Source organism: Aptenodytes forsteri, unplaced genomic scaffold (genome assembly GCF_000699145.1).
Source record: "Aptenodytes forsteri isolate BGI_AS27 unplaced genomic scaffold, ASM69914v1 Scaffold10, whole genome shotgun sequence".
In the NCBI taxonomy this organism is placed as follows: domain Eukaryota; kingdom Metazoa; phylum Chordata; class Aves; order Sphenisciformes; family Spheniscidae; genus Aptenodytes; species Aptenodytes forsteri.
Window position 1 is genome coordinate 1,571,258 of NW_008794117.1, and position 22,757 is coordinate 1,594,014.

General features: G+C 36.9%; 1 protein-coding gene across 1 annotated transcript in view; it reads right to left on the reverse strand.

Annotated features, from left to right (window-relative positions):
* SDCCAG8 (serologically defined colon cancer antigen 8) overlaps nt 1–22,757 on the reverse strand; it is a 118,534-nt gene that overhangs the window by 37,995 nt on the left and 57,782 nt on the right. The window contains exons 15-17 of the mRNA XM_009276349.1: nt 15,014–15,141; nt 12,780–12,888; nt 5,801–5,932 (exon numbers count right to left, since the gene is read on the reverse strand). Of these exons, the coding sequence (XP_009274624.1) occupies nt 5,801–5,932; nt 12,780–12,888; nt 15,014–15,141 (369 nt within the window). The remainder of the gene's footprint in view (nt 1–5,800; nt 5,933–12,779; nt 12,889–15,013; nt 15,142–22,757) is intronic.

Below are 22,757 nucleotides of genomic sequence, written 5' to 3' on the forward strand. Positions count from 1 at the left end.
GTGACCACAAAGCTCTTTACAAACTCCTTGCATGAAAGGCTATACAAGCAATTCTGTCTCCAATTGTTACCGTGATCCCGTTACAGTGAAACCACACCAGAGGTATGTGGATGCGAATAATGATGCTCAGGAAAAAGTGGAGCATAGTGCTCTTTAAACATTGAGACAACTTAATATCAAAGATGTTACAGACACTACATATGTTAATCTCTATTTTCAATGTAAAAATTAATGCATTTTAAACTAAAAAGCCACAATAGAGTGCATTTTTATTCTATAATTGCATTTCAAACCAGATGATTGGTCTAATAAAAATTGCCTCACTGTTACTTAAAAAAATACTAACTGATCAGCAAAATAAAAATAAGGAAGAGAAGATATTCAACAAAGAACAAACTGGACTGGAAAAAAAATAAAGGTCTTCTAGGCAATGATCAAAACTGAGTTCTTCCACCCATTGCTATTTCTTGAAAACACAAAAAAACCGCACAAGAACTTTAGGCAGAAAACGTAAAATTTTAAATGCAACTTGATTGCTCCAGTTATCAAGAAATAATTTTAATCAATTGTTCTACTGGAGATTTGCCAAAGAAATCCAAAATCTCTATTCAGAAGTGTAACAGTGACAGCAAACCAGCTATTGTGATTTTATGTATCAGTTACTTGAAACTGCTGGCATATTCTCAATATATATATATGTCACAATTCTCATATATATGTGTTCTCTCATGCATACATGATCTCTCATACACTACCACTTAGTAACAACAACAAAAAATAAATTTAATGGTGGGAAAAACCTTTAAAATCTTGTCAAACTGAATGTCATATTTTCTCTCTACCTCCTTGAGTGGTCCATTTAAGAATCCATTTTAGCTACTCTTCCAGATAAGCTTATCCATAAGAATCATGCATTTCCCCATAGGTAGAAAACAAATATAATTTGTCACATGTTGTGCTATACAGACATTTCTGCACAGTTGCTGCACTACACTAGAATGTCTGAAGGGGAAGACACCCCAGGTAGTTGGCTGCAGACACATCTCGGCAACATGGCACGTAGTTACGATTTGACACATATAGTCTTTATAAATCCAATGTCTATGAAGTCAAACAAATCTCCTTCTTATTTATAGTAACAGGCAAGAGCAGATCTCTGCCGTCTTGTTACACAGATGGTTGTAACATTTTTATAGTTAACTTACAACCACTGATGCCTGAGGAATAGACACACATCTGCCCCAAACTGCCAGTCCTGTAGGCTCTTCTTTTTAACTTCAGCTACCAAAAATACAGTCGAAATACATGCAACACTGTCACCCCAAAAAAGCTACCACAACAAAAAGCCCCACATAAAATTTGCATAAAATGTATTATTGTTAATGTTACACAGATTGGACAGTGATCACACACACACACTACAGCAAAAATAACAGTAATACCAACTCTAATGACCAAAACTGAAGCTTTAGAGAAAATCCATAGCCCCGGATCCCATATACTGAATTTAGTTCGGAAAAATGTTTGGAAAAAACTTATTAGAAGCTTCTAAATTTATGTTTTATTAAAAACATTTCAAAAGAGCCTCATATTTCATGCAAACTACTGTCCATGTGCTCTTTTTTGCTGCTTGATAAAAAGTAAAGGCATGGCTGGCTCATCTTGAAAAAAGGAAAGCAATTGCCTAGGATTTTCTTCTCCTACTTGAAGATGCTACTCCATATTTGCTGTATCTCCACACATCATCTGGGTCTTTAACAGGAAATGTACACAGAAAAGAACTAGCTATATTAAATTAAATGCTTCCCATTTTAGACACTGGCTGTCCACAGAAGAAGTTCTCTAAATGGATGACTTACAATCAAATGCTTGCTTTATAAGAAGAATAGATGCGGAAAAGAAAAGCCATAATTGAACCTTGTACCTATAAGGGTTGTTAACTAAGTTCAGTGAAAGCTTAAATAGCCTGATGAAATCCTGACCCATGGCAGCTTGGGCAAATATTCATAAATATGTCCCATCAATAATAGATCTAGGCAGATTCTTGTCTTTTTCTTTTTGCTCCCCAAATCAGAAAAGAAGAGAGCTTGTGAGAAAGTGGATCTGCATTTACAGAACTGGTCTAACTACAGAGGTGAAAACGCATGCCTTGGAATCTGGTTTGAAAACAGATGAAGGAGAGGATGAACCAATATTATGCGTACAGTTACCCAATTAGTTTGATTTCAGATTTTCCTTCCGCTGGAATCCTTTTTTTTTTTTTTTTTGGTGGAGTGGAGCACAGAAGGAAAACGAAAGGGTAGTTTAACCTTTTATTTTTGCTACATATTCTTTTTTATACTTGGCTAGCTTTCTATCTCTACAGCTGCCTTATGAGAAATTCTGTACTTTCTGCTACCTGCTAATTTCTACTACGAACACAGATCTACAGAACGGGAATTTGAAGAATTTAATAATAAAATTTGCTTTCAGGTTGAAAATTTATGCCAATGTGCTCTTTGCCACATAACAGACGAATTTATTTCTCCAAGATTCAGATCCATAAAGTCACACATGCTAACCAGCTCATTTCCAGTGGCACATCAGTGACCCTATGTCATGTTAATTAATACTTTTGAGATAATCCACTTAGCTAAACAAATCACTGTCTAAAATGAAAAGTACGTAACTGCAAAAAACATCAAAACAAGCACAAACTAATGTAAAAAAATCATACATGTATCTAAAGCAAAGATCCATAGGGTTGCTAGATTAACAACATTAAATGAACATCTCTTCATAAGCTGTACTGCAGTCTTAACGTGTCACTCTAGTCCTGCAAACCGTACATCTTTCAACCCAAGTTTGCCCCAATAGCGTACATCAACTATATCATTTAGATGGACATCTACTTCTTTTAATGCTGTATTTCACTGAGTAAAAACACACCGAAAGGGATGGATATTTGCATTGCATTGAAAAGACTGATTTAAAATAATCTTTAATGATAGCAATTTAAAGTAATCTTTTTTATTTTAAATCTGCTTTATGTTATTTAGATTATATTCATATACAGCACATATTCAGACAGAAAGATCGGAATGGCAAAGAAAGAGTTATTTTGTTCACTTTCAGGAATGCAACTATCACAATCACCAAAATATTATTGCTCTAAAAGAAATTCCAACTGATCAATTAATCTTTCTACTTCCACAAAATAGTTGTATCAGGGCCTGTCATATTCTCCTCGAAGAATACAAGTAGTGACAGAGATTTCTTCTTAAACAAATGTCACAATTCCTTATTATTCAAATGCAAATGTTAGGTCCCAAGTTAAGTTAAAACCATTTTGATACAAGAAACTTTCTAAATAGATCCAGAATAACAACAGACAGAAAATTAGGTAGGAACCCACGTTGCAGGATTGTGTTGCAAAAAGACCGGTGCTATTTGTAGCATACATACACATACAAAGGGGAAACAAAAAAAATTGTGTTAAGAAGTAATCATCCTTAACATTATTTTGCTGTGATTATTAGTATCTGAGTGATGGATGAAAATCTGAGGCAAACCACATCATTATTATTATTTGTTTTTCTACCTTTACTAAATACCATAGTCAGATCTCTATTTTCAAAATCAGATGAAAAAAATCACAATTTTTATTTGGTGGAAGTACTTCAACATAAATGTAAGGAACTGGGAGATTTATTTGTTGTAGTAGTTATACTTTCTGCTTTTCTTCACCTACATCTGAATATTTCATAGCTAATTTATAGCATTTGGGAAATGATACTGAAAACCTATTATAGTTTTCACATAGAATCTAAAATTAGATTACACTGAATTTTTAAAGCAGTTTATTATATCACCCTGTCACTTATTACCTGGATTTTAAATGAATATAATGCAAGATCATAATTAAAAATATGTTAAGAGTCCCCTCTTAAAATGCTGGTAAAGTATACTGTTCACGATTCAAATATCTGATAATCTCTGCCATAGTTAATATTTTAGAATATGTAAATAAGACAAATGCTATCAGTGTCCTGTTTTCTCTCCTTATTGTCAAGCAAAGCAGCAGCAGCAGGTAAAGGCACCGCCTGCATCATGACCGCTCTGCTTTCAAACCACTTTTCTGTTCTGGATTCTAGTGTATAATCATTGCTGCTGCAGCAGAGAATGAGCAACATTTTCCAGTAGATCTATTTGGTTCTGGCAGAGGAAAGGTTGTCCAAAAAACTTACAAAGTAGTCTTAAATTCAACTAGATACTAGTAGTTCTACAGAAGAACAGCTAGGAGGGGAAAAAAAAAATATTTTTTTTTTCTCCCCTAAAAGTAACCCTGAGTCCTCAGCACATGTCCCCCATATGCTAAGAATCCACCCCAAGTAAAGAAAACTATATTTTTTTTTTCCTCCCCTAAAAGTAACCCTGAGTCCTCAGCACATGTCCCCCATATGCTAAGAATCCACCACAAGTAAAGAAACCAAAAGGGAGGTGAGATGGACGGAAAGATTATGTGGTCACATAGATTTGGGACACAGTCGTAGCATTTTGAATTTCTTTGTTCTCTGAGCTATAAGAGATGATGACAATCCTGGGTTGCAGAAGAACAGGATGAGGTACAGACAGAAATCTGAAAAAGAGGAGGAAAGAAGGGGGTCTGGATGACTGAAAAGAATATATGGAGAGCTTGCAAGAAACAAGCTGATATGGAATCAGACAGAGAATGAAGAGATGGCAGGAAAAAAAATTAAAAAATCAATAGCTGGAAAAAAAATGAGCATACAAGACTGGCTGCTTCAGTACATCCAAGCTCTGTTCCTATCAGGTGGTCAGTGATCAAAAAAAGCAAACAGAATTTTACCCAGCCAGGACTATCTAGTCCAAATGAAGTTAAACTGCATTTTGCCTTTCACTACTGACAAGAGGTAGCCTGACTGATTGGGTTTGCAGAGTTGCCTCTCAGTCATCTCCCTACTTATCCTCTACCTCCCCAACCATGCCTAAGCTCTTTCCAGTGCCTGTTACACTGAATGTAGAGTGGAAAACAACAAGAGAGCATAGATGAACTTTCTGGTACCAAAAAGAAAAGTCTCCACAGTGATCTTTAAGGACATCTAATCCAAATCACAGCACAAGGCATTATCAGCCTGGACACTCTGGCCAGAACAGTCAATCGGTATTGGTGGAAAAATTCCATACTAGCCTTGCTGTAACTGCTCCCAGCTCTTCCTGAGGAACTAGCTGCTTCTCTGAAAAGGCTAGTGGTGTCTGGAAGCTGTTAATAGTTCTCTGGTTACTAAGATCTTCAGTAAGACTTGTCTGTTTATACAAGTTAAATATTACTGAGAAAGGTAAGATGGTAAACCCCAAGAATACACCTATTACATGGCATTATGGAATCCACATCTGTACTCTACATTCGTATTACCGAACAACCTCCTCTCCCCTTCCTTCCCCCCCCCCCCCCCTTTTCCCTCCCCTTCCTTCCCCCCCCCCCTTTTTTTTTTATATGGTAAGACAATTCATCCAAGTTAGAGCAGAGACCAGCCGAAGCAGCCCACACACATATGTACTAGGCTTAAATTCTTTGGAAGACTATGTTGTTCAAGCTTTCCTTTTATTTATCCAAAATGGCACAAGCAAAAGATGTTATAAAAAAACTTGACAGAACGCTTGGGGAGGGGGAAGGGGTGGTCATTTTCATAAGGAAAGAATATTACTTTCAGATAACGTAGCGTCATTTTTATGTTTACACCACACAACAGGTACAGTACAGCATACCACATACTGACAGATTAACAAGACCTCCTACCTCGACTTCATCCTCTCATGCATTCTCCCATGCTGGATACATTGTTGGTCCAATTCATCATTCCGTTTCTGCATCTTCTCCAATCTGCCATGAAGATACTCTTTTTCCTGACTAAGCTGGTTGACTTCAGATCTACAGAAGTAAAACACAGTGATGATGGATGTTGTCAGATTTCATCCTGCAGCGTGCCATCAATATGTGGCTTCAGCATTTATAAAATTTCATATATGTATATGTAATGCATAAACAGGCTATTACTAGAACTTACAGAAACAAAACACTGTTTCAATAATCTTAAGACAAAAGAACACGATGCTGAATGGTATCTGGTAAATATGCCAATGGCAATCAGTCAGTCATAGGTTGGCTATGCTATTTTCAGCCTAATTTAAACAGGCATGTCATTTGGCATTATGCGTTGATGTTAAATAAGATCAATAAATGTAAATTCATACTTGTTAAGCAAGAATTTGGCCAGCATTTTAAAAACACATTTCAAGTTCTTTCTTAGGAAAAGCTAACATCTAATTTGAAAAATGGCTACTAAAAACTTGATCAACCTTTACTGCACTGTACAGGTTGAACTCTCAATAGTGGTACTGTTTTAGAAACTTTATTAACCTAATATGCCCAACATACCATTACACAGATTAAAAAAACAACAACACCCCAACACATTAGGAGGAAAATGAATAAAACCTTAAGAAACAAGGGACAAAATCATACAGGCACACCCTAATCTACATAAAACTCAGCACAGCCTTTAAGAAAATTAGTCAATTCTAGCAATTCTTATTCTTCACGGCTGAGCAGAGACACCAGATCCATGAATGACCTGGGACTGCTACTTGCTACATCTCTAACCATCAGCCCATGGAGAAACAGGCATGAGCTGTTTCTTAATATCAGGAGAAGATCTCAGATTAAATTGTGATAAAATATACATTATGCACTTGTACAGTTTAACTCTTTGGAAAAGGTTAATGAGAACATGTCAGAATCTGCTATACCATCAGAAAGTAAGAATCAAAAGCAAGCAAATTTGCTTTATGGCATCTGCCACTCCAGATCTTGAGGTTAAAAAGCTTCAGAGATATCTTTAAATCATAAACTTAAATATGCTGCAGTTACAGCAGAAAGATAGTTTACCTTCCTGGCTGTTACAGAATGCAACAACAACTGACATTCTGAAAAATACAACAAAGTGCAGGGGGGAAGGAATACTCCTCCCTCAAAAACATGTTGTTACACTGACAAGTCAAATCTAGAAATGACAACATAATCTTTTCATGTTTAAATAGAGAACAATACATGGTATCATCTGTGAATCTAAAAAAACTTAGCAAGGGAAACTTTGGAAGACGACTGTATGTAATTGAATCTAGATAGGGAGTTACAGCTCTATTAAGGAACATCACTGACAAATACATCAGAATTGTGCTGATGTATTTGTACATCAAACTTAAGTGCACAAGCGTTTCCCGGACAGGTACGTAACAGTGGGCAGGATGTTACAGAAGGTAACTGAAGTAGAATTTTTACACCGATCCTTTAACAGAAATACTAGTAACTTAAATGTCAGCATTAACAAAGTCTTGTCAGTTGGACCAATGTTATCACACAGTATGAATGCAGTCCGTACCTGGTACTGTAAGAAAGACAATCAGTAGATAAAAAGCAAAGGTTCACTACAGAGCAGCTCAACAAAGACCTGACGTAACAAAGCCCAACCAAGTGGTAACAGGGACTAAACTCAAGATTGTGTTCCTTTTTTGCCAGCAAAATGCAACAGCATTTGCCACGTGGGAATACTGTAAATTATCACGTTTGTATGGTTTCCCAACTGGGGGATCCTGCTTCTTTTTCTGTATTTGTATGTGGCTGTCTCATTCACGGAACAGCAGAAACAACTTTCAAGGTGGTAAAAATCTCTAAGTTTTAAAGTGACTTATTCACCTCCAGCATATCTGAAGATGCCTGAAGTCTCTGTGGAAAGATCAAGGGATTCAAATCAACCCAAACCAAAATGCTACTGAAAATTACAATTAATGAAACAAAAGAAAGTACTGAGTTCATTGAAAACATGAGTAGCATGATCTCTAATCTCTAAAATACAGCTCTAAATGCCTGATGCTTTGAACCATGTTACCTGCGTTCTCTTCTCCTAAAACATCTCTTTTGTAGTTACAGTTGAACAGTTGAAACTGTACAGTTGAACTGTAACTGTACAAAATGTACTGATGTACAAAAAAAAATTCATTCCATTAAAAATACTATTTACACAATGTCCCTTCCAAGTAAATATCTAAGAGTCTCACCACCCAGATTCAAGTATTTCATTACACTGAAACTTTGGAGGACAGCACATATGAAGGGCAGAATATCTATTAAGATCAATGTTAAAAGGTTTACGTGTGTCGGCATTAAAGAGAACACCGGTCCCAATACAAGACCGCACACCAAGAGTCTTCATTATCACCTGACAAAGATTCCCTTAGCATCTTTAAATATACCACTCATCCACCTCAGTTTCCAAAGATTAAGATAGAACAGTTAGTTCTATGTAACATTTAAATAACTTCAAAATTGTTGGGTAAAAAAAACCCCAAAAAACAAACCAACAAAAAAATCCCCAGCAAACCACAACCATAATTGTAATAAGCCTGAACAACTGTACTGAACGTGACAGCACATTTATACTAGGAGTAAATTCCACCCAGCCAGGGGCAGGACCTGGTCTGTGTAAATGCTTCTGAATCACTCTGCTCCCAAGCAGTCAGAGCAGGGACAGGAGAAAGAGGGGGGCAGGTGCCGAAGTACACAGTCCTGAACCTTCAGCGATAGCCCACACGTAATGCCAGGGAGAGAGGTAAATTAGAAACATCTGTGCACTAAGCACTATGTCTGATGGATCCAGAACAACTAAAGGACACAGCACGGACATGCTGATGTTGCTTCACAAGAACTACTCTGGGTCCAACAGACGGAGTAATAAGCCATGGTGGACTTAGAAGAAACTGAAGCGTGCAGACATTTGGAGTGCTGCCATCTGAGCTGAACTCTGCGTGGAGTTGCACTTCTGCAGACTCAGGCTGGCCCCACAAGTCATACAGTCATGTTAATGTATCTGTGTCCGCTTCTGAGATCTGATAGACTCAAAAGACCTGTATGAAATCAATATTACTTCAAAACTGCACAGAGCAAAAGCTACAACATCACATGAAAATGAGAATGTAAAATACATGCTCGTAAGTAGATGGGTAACAGATTTTGCCAAATCTCATTTACTTGTCACTGTATTAAAAATAATTGATGATGACTGGGGGGGAGGACAGGGACAACAACAAAAAACCCCTCTATACTTCTGGATCCATTCAACTACCAAGAAAGCCTCAACTTCTATTTAAAAACAAATTTAAGTTTTTATCTACCATCCTTGCTGGAAGAGTCTTGGGGAAAAAAAACCAAACCAAACCAAAACAGGTTCCTCCAAAACATTCAAATACTGGAGGCAAAGAACCAGCAAACGTTAACTAGTCACAATTCAAAGTCAGTCTTAGGATATTTTTAGGATGAGCTGATTTTTGAACACTAAGGTGGCAGTGCTGCCTTTACTCCTCTGAACTACCTTTTGCATTGCAGCGCTTTTTAAGTACTGCCTTTTCCTACTTTTGAAACCACTTGTTTACTTGTACAGCAATTAAATATACGCTCTAAAATATTTTCTGTTGACACAGTATTGTTGCATATAATTTTAATGACTGATCCTTCAGACAGACTGTTTCACATCTTCGTACGGCTACCTTCAACAAACATTTCACTCCTGGTATTGAGCGCAATGACTGCAGTCAACCAAACATGCAGAAAAATAGTTCAGCTGGGTGTGTGTTCTTTACTTCAATTAAACTCACACAGTTGGATGCCTACTGTTGCCAAACCAGTAATATAATTTATACATTATAGTCCAAACAGTAAAACTACACTAAAAGTCATTTAACAATATTTATAACACCATAAAATACTGTGTTAAAATATATGAACTGCAATATGTACCAAAATTATAAAATTTGTTTCTCATCATCAGTGATTAAAACCAGGATCATTGCTCTAGCTTCAATACTCACAACCCTGGTGACAGATTAGAATTCAAATCTTAATGATCAATTTACAATTAACAAGATAGAAGTGAAACAAATTAAACCAACCATTATATATAATGAGACCCAATGGACTCCCATTGTTCCCCTTAATTACAAAACGCAAATCACAAATACACAGTGGGTAGTGTTAAGCATTAATCTACAACCTAGAAACTCAGACAGTGACAAACAAAGAAAAAAAAAAAAAAGAACAAAATAACAGAGAAGAAACCAACAAAGGACTGCATTTTTAAACATGCCTATGCATACAGAAACCTTCACAGACACTATCTTCTTTCTGCACAGCTTGAGGGGTTCATAATTTGTCTGACATTGTCTTTCTGAAGCTTTTCTAATCCTGTGTAGGGGCTAGCTCACAAAAATGGCTCCAGTTTACATATGAACAAGAAAACTTCAGTTCAGATTTCTCAGAAAACCTGTATTAAATATAAAAATATATGTGCAATTCAGAGGCATCCCACTGAAATTGTGCAAATATGTAGCTGATAAATTTGAAATGCCTCTTATTACAAATGGGCCCTTTACTTCCTATCAAACCCCCAAAATTTTATGTAACCTTACTCTTGCATCTGTTACTAAAAAAGCTTGAGTGTTTTACCAATTAAATAATGGTACTGCTAGTATAGAGTTATTTCTTAACCCCATGGAAACTAAGGCACAAAGATTCTAGAAGTATAGCAAGAAAATACACATCCAGGTCGAAAATTCAGTTTATGATAAGGCCAAAAACATGGAAAAAATCATGGAAAAAATCTTTTCCATGCAAATAGGGCACACTGCTGCTTCATGATCTGCTTTTATTAATGTGCATGAGAACTAAGTTATAAAGTCTTCCAAAAATGATTACTTTTTTTCAGAAGACAAAGCTACAGCATTCTGTCCCGGAATTGTGGTTTTACACTATATCCAATGACAATGAGCATGAAGACTGCCTTTCGGAGAGATGCTACTGAAAGATATATACTGATCATGCATTTAAAACTTTGACAAAGTCATTTTCTGCATCTGATCTCCCAATCACATCACTTTTTGAAGCCATCTATTAGTTTACCGTTTTCCACCATCTCCAGTTCCACCCTTCTGTTCTCATTTTCACATGCTTTCTTTGTCCCTACCTATTTCTCCGTTCTTGTTACTGACTGCAGCAGCTCCCACTCCAAGGAAGGCAAGCTCAAGCTATTTTAGGGCCACTTCTCAGAACTGCTTTCATACATTCTTCCATACAGTTTCTTGTGCAAAATATACCACTTTCTGGAGATCCAAGAGGGTTCCTTTTCCCTTTTTCAGGTTCTTGACATAGTCAGCTAATGCTGCTAGGTGGAGAAACACTTGGCAATCTCTGGTATTTATTTTCAGAGAATAATGTGTTTTCACAGTATGTTTTCTGTCTTTCCTTCATCCTTTTACAGTTACTAGTCTGTGACTGTGAGCTCTAGCAACAAAGTCTGTGTGCATTTTTATTGCTGGAATAATAATATGATTTGAATCTATTTAGATTTTGTATTACTTTAGCAGAGGAGCTCTGCTTTTTCAGAAGAAAAATTCTGTTTGCTTCTCTCTCAAGTACCCATCACAACATTTGCAAGGGAAGATCGTTTATATTTCAAGTTTCTCATTTCTTCCCCAAATACTCTGGATGGGATTCATCTCCCAACTTCAGCCACTTAACAGCTAGTCAACACTTTATATTCAGTGGAAAGTAGGATGGGCAGTGGAGGCAGTACCTGTGGGAAGCATCATTTTTTTTTTTTTTATATATATGTATGTATATATGTCATTACTTATATCATTCCCCTTTGACCATTCCTGGAAACAGGATACTGGGATAAACGAGCCCTCTCCCTGAGTGAGTGTTGCCCCTGTTGTGTTACCTCAACAGGATGACTGAATCCACCCAGCAGAAGAATACTATCTTGAAAACCAATTTTATCTTTGCTGAGTGTTTTCCTTACTTCACATAAGCCATGCGAGATGAATCCCACCCTTAATTACCAAACTCACTTCGCATTAAATTTACAGAAGTTGCAGAATGCCAACCCACCACTTAAGTCCTGTTTACTACTCTAAATATGAATCCTGCAGAAAGTTTCAGAGACTATTTTCACACTTAAAAATGTAAAATCAAATGATTTACTAGTATAGAACTACAAAATTCATAATTTTTTCTTTAAAAAGATAGTCCTATCCTATAGAACTTTTAAATAGATACCGCCACACTTTTGTATTTATTTAAACCAGTTATCGCTTCCAGGTTTTGTTCTATTCATGAATTTTTAATGGCTTTGTATTTAGACCTGCTATTGATTTTAACAAGAGCACCACATAACAAGCGGCAGCAGAATCAGAGCTTCAATGACAAGCAAGTTTGACGACAATTATTTCAGAGATAATTATTCAGTGTGTAGTATTGTGAAAGGAGCTTTAAGTAAATAATTAAACCAACAGACTACAGTTTTGAGAACTTTAAATATTTAGTATTTTTCATATAATTTCAGATAAATTCGAATTGTAGCTCTGTTAACAATTTTCCACTCCTCATATTAAGAATATGAACATGAGGAAGAAAATAGTATGCAATTTTTACATTGGCATTGTCTAAGAAATTTGAAGTAATAGCCAGAAACATAATCTGAAAAGCGGAAAAATAGAATTGCCTTGGATAAAAATCCATCCATGTTTCTTAAGTGGCATATCTTATATTGAGATGATGTGTAATACCTGGGACAAGGTGAATAATAATAAATATTAAAATACAAATACAAAAAATAAGGAAGCATGTCCTAATAATAAAAGGGACAGGATAAGAAAAAGATACTAACCTGTATTTTTCTGACATTTGTTCCAAATTCCTTTCCAATATACAACATTCGTCCTTTAATTTTGCTATGAATGTATTCTGGGAGGTCAGCAACGAATCCAGTTCATTTACTAGAAATTATAAAATTATAAAACTAGAAATTTATTTTACAATTATATAAATTTATAGATAATTTAGAAGCAATTTTATATATTATTAAGTTCTTTCCTCTAGATCCTTCTGGTTTTGGTATGTTTTTTAAACTTCAGCTAGTGGGACATGGAATTACAACATCATCATTCACCAAATAAAGGCTCTATGTCAGAATAAGCTAGCCTAAAGTGTTAAAGCGATGTTGCCACTGAATCAGGTCTTGTTTAAGAAGAAGCACCATAAAGACTACATATCTAATCTGGTGGTTTTGCTTTTTAGCTGGAAGTTCATTGACATTTGTGCGAGGAATAAAACTGGCAAGCCATGCCTTAGCAGCCTTTTGCTTGCTCAACTGGTGCAGAGGATACACTGGCAACCCAAACACTCACACTGTAGACTCATTTCATTCTCTCCTTAAAAAAGCAGTTCTTTTATTTACTGGGTCCTGCACTTCTATGATTAATGTATTTTTTTCTCTTTAATGATATGATACAGACTTATTGTCCAGTGACAGTTGCAGTGAAACCATTTTATACATTAATTTTCAGTTACTATCAGTTTGGGCTGCACCAAAACTCATGACCTAGAAATCAAGCATCTTTATTCTTTCAAAAGGAAGATATTGCAAAATTATGTTTCTTGATTTCTGCTTTTAAAATCAGAGAAAGAGACACCACTGTTACCCAAATTCCTTGTATGTGTGTAGGGTCATAATACACAAGGGTTTCCTTCTGTACATAGTAAATTACTACCATTTTCAACTCCTCCTAATCCTACTTAGAGATATACAAAAACAAACTCAGCCTTAATGTTGTTTCATTTTTGTATACTGGGACAATTTATGCACCAGGAGGGTAAACTACACATCTCTTGTGAAAAATTACACTCGGTCATATGCAGATGTGCTGGCTAGAGTAGGGAAAAATTATTCTGAGCACTTCTTATCTTTTCCTACTGTGTAGACAGAAGCCATAACATAGCTGTTTACATTCCCTGAACACATGGAAAGGTCCTCTAGTACTGTGATAATGCTGCAAAAAAGGCAGAAGAATCAGATGGCAGATATAAATGTGCCTGCTACCTGAGGTATTATCTGACACTGCTTAGGATTAATACAGGCTACATCATTTTTCTAAAGGTATTGCAGGACTGGTGGGTAAAAAATGGGATTTTATCAAACATATGAATATACCATGTTCTATAAGAGCTGAAACTCCTCCTCCTTTCCATGCTCAGGCGTTAGAGATTTCCTCTCTAAAAATTTCTTTTTTTGCTTATAATATGTACCTTTATTAATATCGTTGGCATAGTACTTCACAATAACAAAAGGCTTTTTTTGTTTGTTTGGAAAACCCATTTTGCTTCCAGATTAAAGGTTAGAAGTTATTGATCAGCTAAGTCAATGCAAGGAAGTCTCCTATTATGAGAACCTGAAGTATGCAACGGATTAAACATCTTTATTCTAGATTGAGGGTGTGTGTGGGGGGCACATGGTAATGCTAAAAATGTTTGAGGCTGCAAAGATTAAATAAAGGAACATATCAATTTGGAGCCAGTGAATTACATCCAGCTGCGACAGTGAATTAAGAACCGATTAATGGCTAAAGCTTTTCTCCAGTTTGGATGCCGAAGCAAACTCATTAAGCTTTTAGAGTAGCTATAATGTGTGTACTGTGGGAACTGTTCAATGCTATTCAGGAGACTTTAACTGTAAGCTCAGAGCATTTCCCGCAGAGCTTCTGATGCTATTTTCTTTATATAACATGTGTGCCTGAAAATCCAGCCAAAAACAAGCCCTTTGTTTTTCTACTTTGTTGTGGTCTCTCTCAGCTTTCCGTTTCTTGAACACAGGTAAATAAACTCATAATCCAGATGGTGCAACAGATGTGAGAGCAGCACTCTGAAATCAACAGACAGTGGGCAATACTTTCCATTTTCTCTTTTAAACGCTAACTAATATGTAATTCGGAATCTCCGGTGTAGTTAGCATCTGCTCCCTTCGGCCAGCCAAAGGTTACAGGTGTTCCTGATGTCATTTCACAGTAAGGCGTGGGCCTGGCTTGTGAGTGAGTGCCCAGGCTCTAATCTTTCCCTACCACCTACCAGTTTTCTCATGCTGGGCCTCCATTTGCTGCATCTTCTGTGTCAGCTCCTGCTCTCTTTGCTGGGCCTGAAGGGCTCGGGCCTTTGCTTCATTGCTAATGCTTTGCTGAATGCTCTCTTTCTCCAATCTATAAAAAACCCAAATAGGAAATAAAGAAAAATAAAAATCATATACTGAAGATGGTAAATTAAAAAGGCAAAGCAGAACATTCAAATTAACAAAAAAAAAAATCCGGCCAAGCTTTTCACATTAAACATTCTCCTCCCACTTCAGGTTGTAAGAGGAAAAAGGTCAGTTCATATAATGTCAAACATTCTCCAGTGACTAGTAGAAAATGGATAAAAAATACGATTTATTTCCTCAGCGAAAGTTAGCCTTTCAGACAGAAGTAAGATTTTATTTTTAAAAATTTTGAACACAACTTCTTTTTCATAAGGAAGTTCCCCAACATCCACTTTGCATTGAACAGATTATTTGCATTTTCTTTTAAATGCTATTTATTTAATTCTGCAATGAAGCTTAGGGACCTGACCCTGAGATGGACTGGTTCCCAGTGAACCAGCAGGAGATGAGTCAATGGGAGTGATTGCCACAGTGCTCATAATACAGCTACTCTGAAAGCTTAATGAGTTTTTTTAAGCAACCAAACAAGTTTTAACTATTAATTTATGTAAATAGGAGATGAATGCATCCACTACAATAGAGGAGACTGTTAGCACCACACAGGCCCAGCCCCTTGTGCTTCTGCTCACTGGGGGGTTGTACAGGAAGGTCTAAAGCCCAGTACTGTTATCAAAGTACACAAGCAAGAGAGCAATTTACTTGACCAGATATGCAAGATGGGGCAATCTACTCCTGAGGCAAAACAAATGCTAGACTACCACACTCCATTGAAGCATTTTATTTAATGCAAGCCAAGCAAAAACAGCATGGAAAATAAAAACCCCAAAAGATATATGCATATAAATTAGAAAAGGTCCTAAACTGCAAATTTATATCTAGACTTTCCCAAAGGTCGTGAATATTTATCTGGTGCACACTAGGATCCAGATTCAAAATTTCAGCGAGTTCACACATTACAAGGATTGATTTCTAGATTTCAGATGACATATATGCACACACTTTTCTACTGAAATGACATTTAATAGCTTGGGATAGGTTTCAATAGAGTCTTATAAACATGTTGTTTTATTCCAGGGATAATACCTATTTCAGGGGACTACAAAACAGAACACGGGCATAGATCATGTAAGGATAAAGCCACATCTCATGTGGTCGCTGCACTTAACCTTTGGATTGGTGCCTAATAACCCATCCGAGATATTGCAATATCTCAGCATGACACACACAATGTTAAATCTTCTCTCTTAAATTTACCCCAAAGCAATACAAATGGTGGGTCACATTACACTAATTCCTGGTCCTGATGTTGCAAGCCCTACCTTAGGCAAAACTCCCTTTGAAATCACAGGCAGCTTTTTCTGAGGTAAGACTGAGAATGATTTGACACACAATACATTTAGATAGCAAGGATATTATAGCGTTAAGGAAACAAAGCACATTTTTCAAGGAAGTTTCATACATTGACCTGCACTTTATCACATCATTCTCAGAATTACTTTGTAACCATATTGGGGCTATCCTAAGGAGTGATGCTTGCATCATTTCCTAAGTGTAAGCTCCAAATATGGAAAGCATTACTATGAAAAATCTTTCCATATTTGCTGGGAACCAGTCTATTTAAACCCCTTCCCCACTTCCAAACATCTTTTACCTTCAGACAGTTGTCATGAGCACCGGACTGCTCAAACCCTCCCCCTCCCTAAAATGCACCAGCACACCTAACACATCCCCCAGACACTTTCAGCTAAAGGAAGTGGCAGTAGCACAGTATTTTATTTAATAGTGGCTCATGTGAGATGGCTGTGTGTGGTTGGGTGCTGTGCTGTCATCTGGCACACAGCTGGCTGGCTAGCATTCTGCTGGGGATAGCCTTCAGCATGTATCAAGCTGCACAGCTCAAGCTACCAAGGCAAGCCTGTAAAGGTCCATTCCTCATTGCTAGGGTCCATCCTGTCAAACACGTGCTAACAGGCAAGTTCAAAATAAATGGACAATCTGCTGCCACCAGAAACACTCTCTTGCTAAGGGGACCCATCCAAAAAAGCCACTCACCTGTGCTACTTACTGTAAAGAGCAAACTAGCAGGAGCTCAGAAACCACGGATGCATGGTGAGTTCCCTACGGCTGAAGCATATACGGGGTAGGTGAAAACAGAGTCTGTACAGTGGATAAGAGCTCAACTATAAGACTAGGAAAACACACGTAAGTCTTACGCAGAAGGGTAGCTGACTAGTCTCAATCTTAGCACCTAGAAAATTCTGGGATTGAGACACAACCAGTGCCACATAAAGAGCAATATCTGAGGTGCCTAGAGCTGCTGAAGAACAAAAAAATTTCCTGTAGCCAAAGCTGTCTAAACTGAGTGGCAAGTCTTTCACCCACACCTTGAGCTGACATCTTCCCTGCTCTCTAAGTTCAATCTCTCTGCCCTCCTACAGAAAATTCCCCCAACACATTTTACATAACAGAGAAAAAAGAAAAAAAACCCAAACAACCCCAAAAAACAACCATGAATAAAACACGCAGAAGGCAGCCCAAAAGATTTCAGGAACTATTGGTAACATTCCTGCTACAACCAGCAAATACTGCAGGAATTTTAGAAGGTTTGACACTGGCTGCTTATTGGCAATTACTCTGAATTGTGAAAGAAGGGCAGCTTGATTTAAGAAAAAGAAAAGCTATGGACTGTAGACAGAAGGAAACAGTTATACCCCTCCACCATTAGTGTTAAGATATCAGGAGTTTCCTCCTACAAAAACTTCAGTATTTCTCATACTGACTGAAGGAAAGCACAGAGACAATGTAAAGCCAAGCAACAACAGCCTAGTTTTGATGACACAGTTAAGATCTGAATCAGAAATGACAGCTAAAGATTAATTGTACCAGAACTTTTAAAGCATCATCTATAGGTATCAAAGAAAGGGGCCAGAGTGGTTAAACGGTAGCAGCCTGTTCTCTACTAGAATGCAAACACTGAATCAAAATTGGAGACAGTAGCAAAAATTATAGTTCTTTCACATAGTATCCATTGTAAAACACTAAATAAATGCCTATCTGATAATAATTCTGGATTTGGCCCTAACATTGATCAGTTTTACTAAAGCAGAGGCATTGAACTCACAGTGACTTTCATTTTTGTGCCGTAAAGTCAGAAGCAACCAAAGACTCATTCACACGGAGGCAAGCTCAAGCTCTCCTTGAGCCCTGTTCTGAAGTTCAAGTTTTGCACAGTGATTTTAGTTCTAAACACTGATTGTTTTGAGCCTGAGTTAATGGCTGTCAAGAGCAGCCTACTTAGTTAACTTGTTCACATATCTCAATGAACTGGATATCGGTTTGCAGTGACTGAAAGCTATGCTATCTAAATATTCCTGACAAAACAAAGGGTGCAGTAAACTAGGTTATAGCACAGGAGAAAGAAGATTGCCATCACTTGCAAACCTTAAAAAAAAATCCGTGCTGAAAATGAAGTGAAAATTCACTTTGACCTCAAAGCTAACATAAGAGTATGCTGGCTGAATTTGAGCCACTGAATTTAATTAAAAACCCCCTTTCCCACCACTAACAAACAAAACCTGGATCACAGATCCATTTTTCAATAGAAGACTGCTCTCTGCCAAATGGCTTCACAGTAAAGAAGAAGGAAGGATGTAAAAACCAGTTATATTTGACATAAATAATAGCTCGTCGATTTTTGACTATAAAAGAACAGAACTTAGATTGATAAAATTTTGAATTTCACAATGCAGTTCAATAGCAGGTATTTCTGCAAGAGTCTCTTTGCTTTGGTAACAGTAAAGATACAAAATGAAAAAATACAGGATGAGTCTCAATGTAACATTAGGCCTCTGACTGGAGGTTGCCAGTAATTCTGACAAAGCAACTATGATGTAAAGCAACCATTCTTCCTATATTGACTATTTGATTTTTCCATGAGATCAACATGTGGCATTTTGTAAAAAGCTAATGGATCCATTAGTAAGGACTATGAACTTAATTGGACAACTTAAAATACTCTAGCAATTATCTCAGTTCAGTGGCACACGAGGTTATCATAACCTTATTTTTGACGTCTTCATTTCTTATTAATTATAGTTAAAAATGTAGTTATAAAATATTTTAGGCTTTCATATATACTTACTTGAAACTGGACTTCATAAATTATTAAGGCATTTAGTGTTTCAAACATTTGAGGTATCTGAACTAACAAGACTGTTGGTCTAAATAATGACCAGTCCTCGTACTCAGCATCAACACTCATACTTGGGCAGCAAGAGGACCAGTCGAGCCTAACACTGATGCTTTTGCTACCTGTCTCAGTGGTTGAGCACAGACCTCTTCCCAGATAACAGGTAGCCAAGTGGGCCAGCACTGTGAACTACTGCACAACAAATCCCATCAGAAGAGCGAAAGCCCTCGGCTGAGGGCTCCCTTAGCTCTTCCAGAAGAAATGGGCTTCCTCTCCCAGTACTTTTAAACTAAATGTGTAGCACAAGCTTCTATACACCAAATGGAAAAACAGTTTTGAGAAGGTACCCAAGCACTTAATTCCCAGTATCTTTAACAAAATCTGGCCTGGGGGCACTCAAATCAATTAGAACACTTTTGAAAATAGGATTTGAAAGCCTACATGTATTAGGAACTCTAAAGATTTTAGCCAATAGCTTTGGGTACAAAGGCCCAGCAATGTTTTATGCAGTTTACTTTACAAGCCTTCCACGATACAGGTCTAGTGGACTATCCATTACAAGGAGCTTTCTGAACCATCTTCTCATAGGTTATTTCATATTATTATTTCAGCTACAAGTGTCAAGGGAAGAATGGAAAATCAGAGTATATCCTTGTTCTTCTGTCAGGCTACGGGGGGAACCCCCCCCCAAAAACCACATAGCAACAATAACAGTAAAAAAAAAAAAAAAACAAAAAACCAAAAAAACCTGAAACAAGAGGTCACAATACCTACCCTATTCTGCAAGGGGAAACAAAAAAAATGTTTGCAGTCTCTTACTTTACTATCAGAAAGCATTCAAATACCACAATGATAAAGGTCATAAAAGAATGTATATAGAATAAGATCATATGTTCGGTCAGAACACTTCACAAATTTCTTCCCTCTGTCCTCCATATGTATCTTCATAAGTATGTCATACACAAAGGGATAAGAGCTCTTTTTTTTTTTTTTTTCAGGTCAGCAGACAAGCCTAAAGGTTGTTCTGCAAATATGAAAAAAAAAAATACAATTTACTAAGACGTCATTCTCCCCAGGAATGGTCTTAAATAATTTTCTCTGTTAATGTAAAACTCCTAAAACTGCTTTCAGACCTGCCTTTCAATTTAACAGCACTGCAGTATCCTATTCAGCTATTTATAATGGAGACTGCGTTTACAGAGTTTTATCTTATGCTATCTGAAGTCTTAGTATTTTCAAATATTTAGGTAAGGAAATACACCACAGTAAGACCCCAAATTCTGCAGGTAAGTATGTAAACGCTGGTTTTAAGTGTAGCTATGATTCAAAATTATTATTTCCACACCTTCTAAATTAACAGAGCTCTAGAACATGTACCTTGCCTATATGTTTGGATCAAGTCAATAATAAGACTCAGGGTCACAAGATTTCTCCCTTTCCCTTAAGTCAGGCTTCTAGGAACCTTTTGTTTAGCATTGATTGTTTTCATTATCTTCCTTTGTAAGGCCTATGTATTTTCATCTAATAGGTCCTTGTTAATACCTAGGATTGCTATGACTGAGGACATAGCTGGACAGTGTTTCCTAGTTTCCACTTATAAAACACTGGATTTCTTGCCATCCAACTTTTTGTAATAAAGGTTTTGATTTTTTCAGTGCACGTGTAAATCCGCCACAGCATGTTTGGACTGGCTGGATTTTACAGATCTTGATGCTTTTACACGGCAGAAGGAGAGGCATGAAATGAATGTTCTTATGTCAAAAAATAAATAAGAAAAGATGCACATGTGCATGCTTGTGCAAGAACTATGTAGAAATACCTTTTAAAAGCATCACGGTCAGGTCATTTCTTTAAACCTCTCCAAGGAGCTGAAAAATTGCCCTTCCTGCATCCCATTGTGGGAATTACCCACTGAGTTGCTCTTTACGTCTGTTTCTGGGAGCTGACCAGATACTGATTCTGGAGCCGGCTGCCAGGTCTTCTCAGCAGAAAGCTCAACTTTCTGGAAACTGCCCCAGCCAGCACACTGTGTCTGGTGAGCTTCAGCACAATCTACATTTGCATGGTCAAATTTTGCAGAGATCTAATTATTAATTTAATTGGTAGAATTGGAGGACTGCGTCATTGTTAAGGATGCACGTGGTCCTATTTGTGAGAATTGAGGCTTTTAAGAAAAAATTTTAGAGAAATGTTAATTTTTGTTTTTACAGTGTAAGGTGCCCAGTTACATTAGTTGGGAGATACAGAGAGTTTCCTAAAATAATGAAATGTCAGTTATCTTCCCATAATCATGTGAAGCAGAACCTACTACAAGCAATTAGAAAAGTTATGCAAAGGCCAAGGGTTTAAAAGTGGTAAAAAATTAAGCATTCAAAATAATTCAGCTCTTTAAATGTGGATCTGGAAGGCTAGAAGCTGTTACAGAAATAACTTTAAAGCAGAAATACCTTTAAAGTATGTTAGTGAACCAACAAGCAACTTTTTACTACCCTACCTGAAATAAAAGACTGGAAAAGACAGCTCTGCCAGGCTACTACTACTTCACAAAACCACCTCAAAATACAAGAAACACTTTTGGGGGAGAAAACAAGAAAAGATTAAACTCTGTCCACATTTCCCACTTTGTCAAGAGTCTAACCACAATTATTTGACAAATTACCTTAAAACCATTGTCCCCACAATGCCAATTACCCAACTGTATCCCCATTCCCAGAATCCAAATAATGTCAACTTGTTACACTACATTCTATTTTCTTTTTTGAGAATTTCAATTTTGCTGAAATGGAAATTAGTGCATATGACTTTCTTGTTCCTGCTAGAATGTTTTTCCAGCTTTCTCTATTTAGAGGGCAGCTACACCATTGGAACCACCTTGTAACTTTTATATATATTTGCACTTTATGTAATACTAGGAGGTCTACAGAAACAATAAAATGCTAAGTCTAAAACTTCCACTTTGCCCTTTACACCCTACCTGAGGCATCAGCGGATATTATACCTTAATGGCTGTGCATGAAAAAATTCCTACTCTATTTCTGAGTACTTGCTGTGCTTGAAAACTACTTCAAAATTATCACTAACTGGAGATATTGATGGGCATGAGGAAGATGAAAAGTGGTAAGGGCATAGGAACTGAGAGACACAGAGCGTTACTCCTATGAAAGTATATATCATATAAAGAAGCTTGAATATAGTTGACTTGAGTATATACATAACTGGTGGTATATTAATCTCTACTTCTAGCTACTAGATCTGTTAACAAAATGAAAGGATTGGATTTCTTACTTTAAATTCAGCATAAAAGAAAGAATTTGCAAATACCTAGCCTATAACATGATTTTATTCTTTTGGTGTTTTGCCTTCAAAAGATATATACAGAAAACTGCCAGTTCCTCAATGCAGACAATAATTACTTTTCAATCTGGATAGTT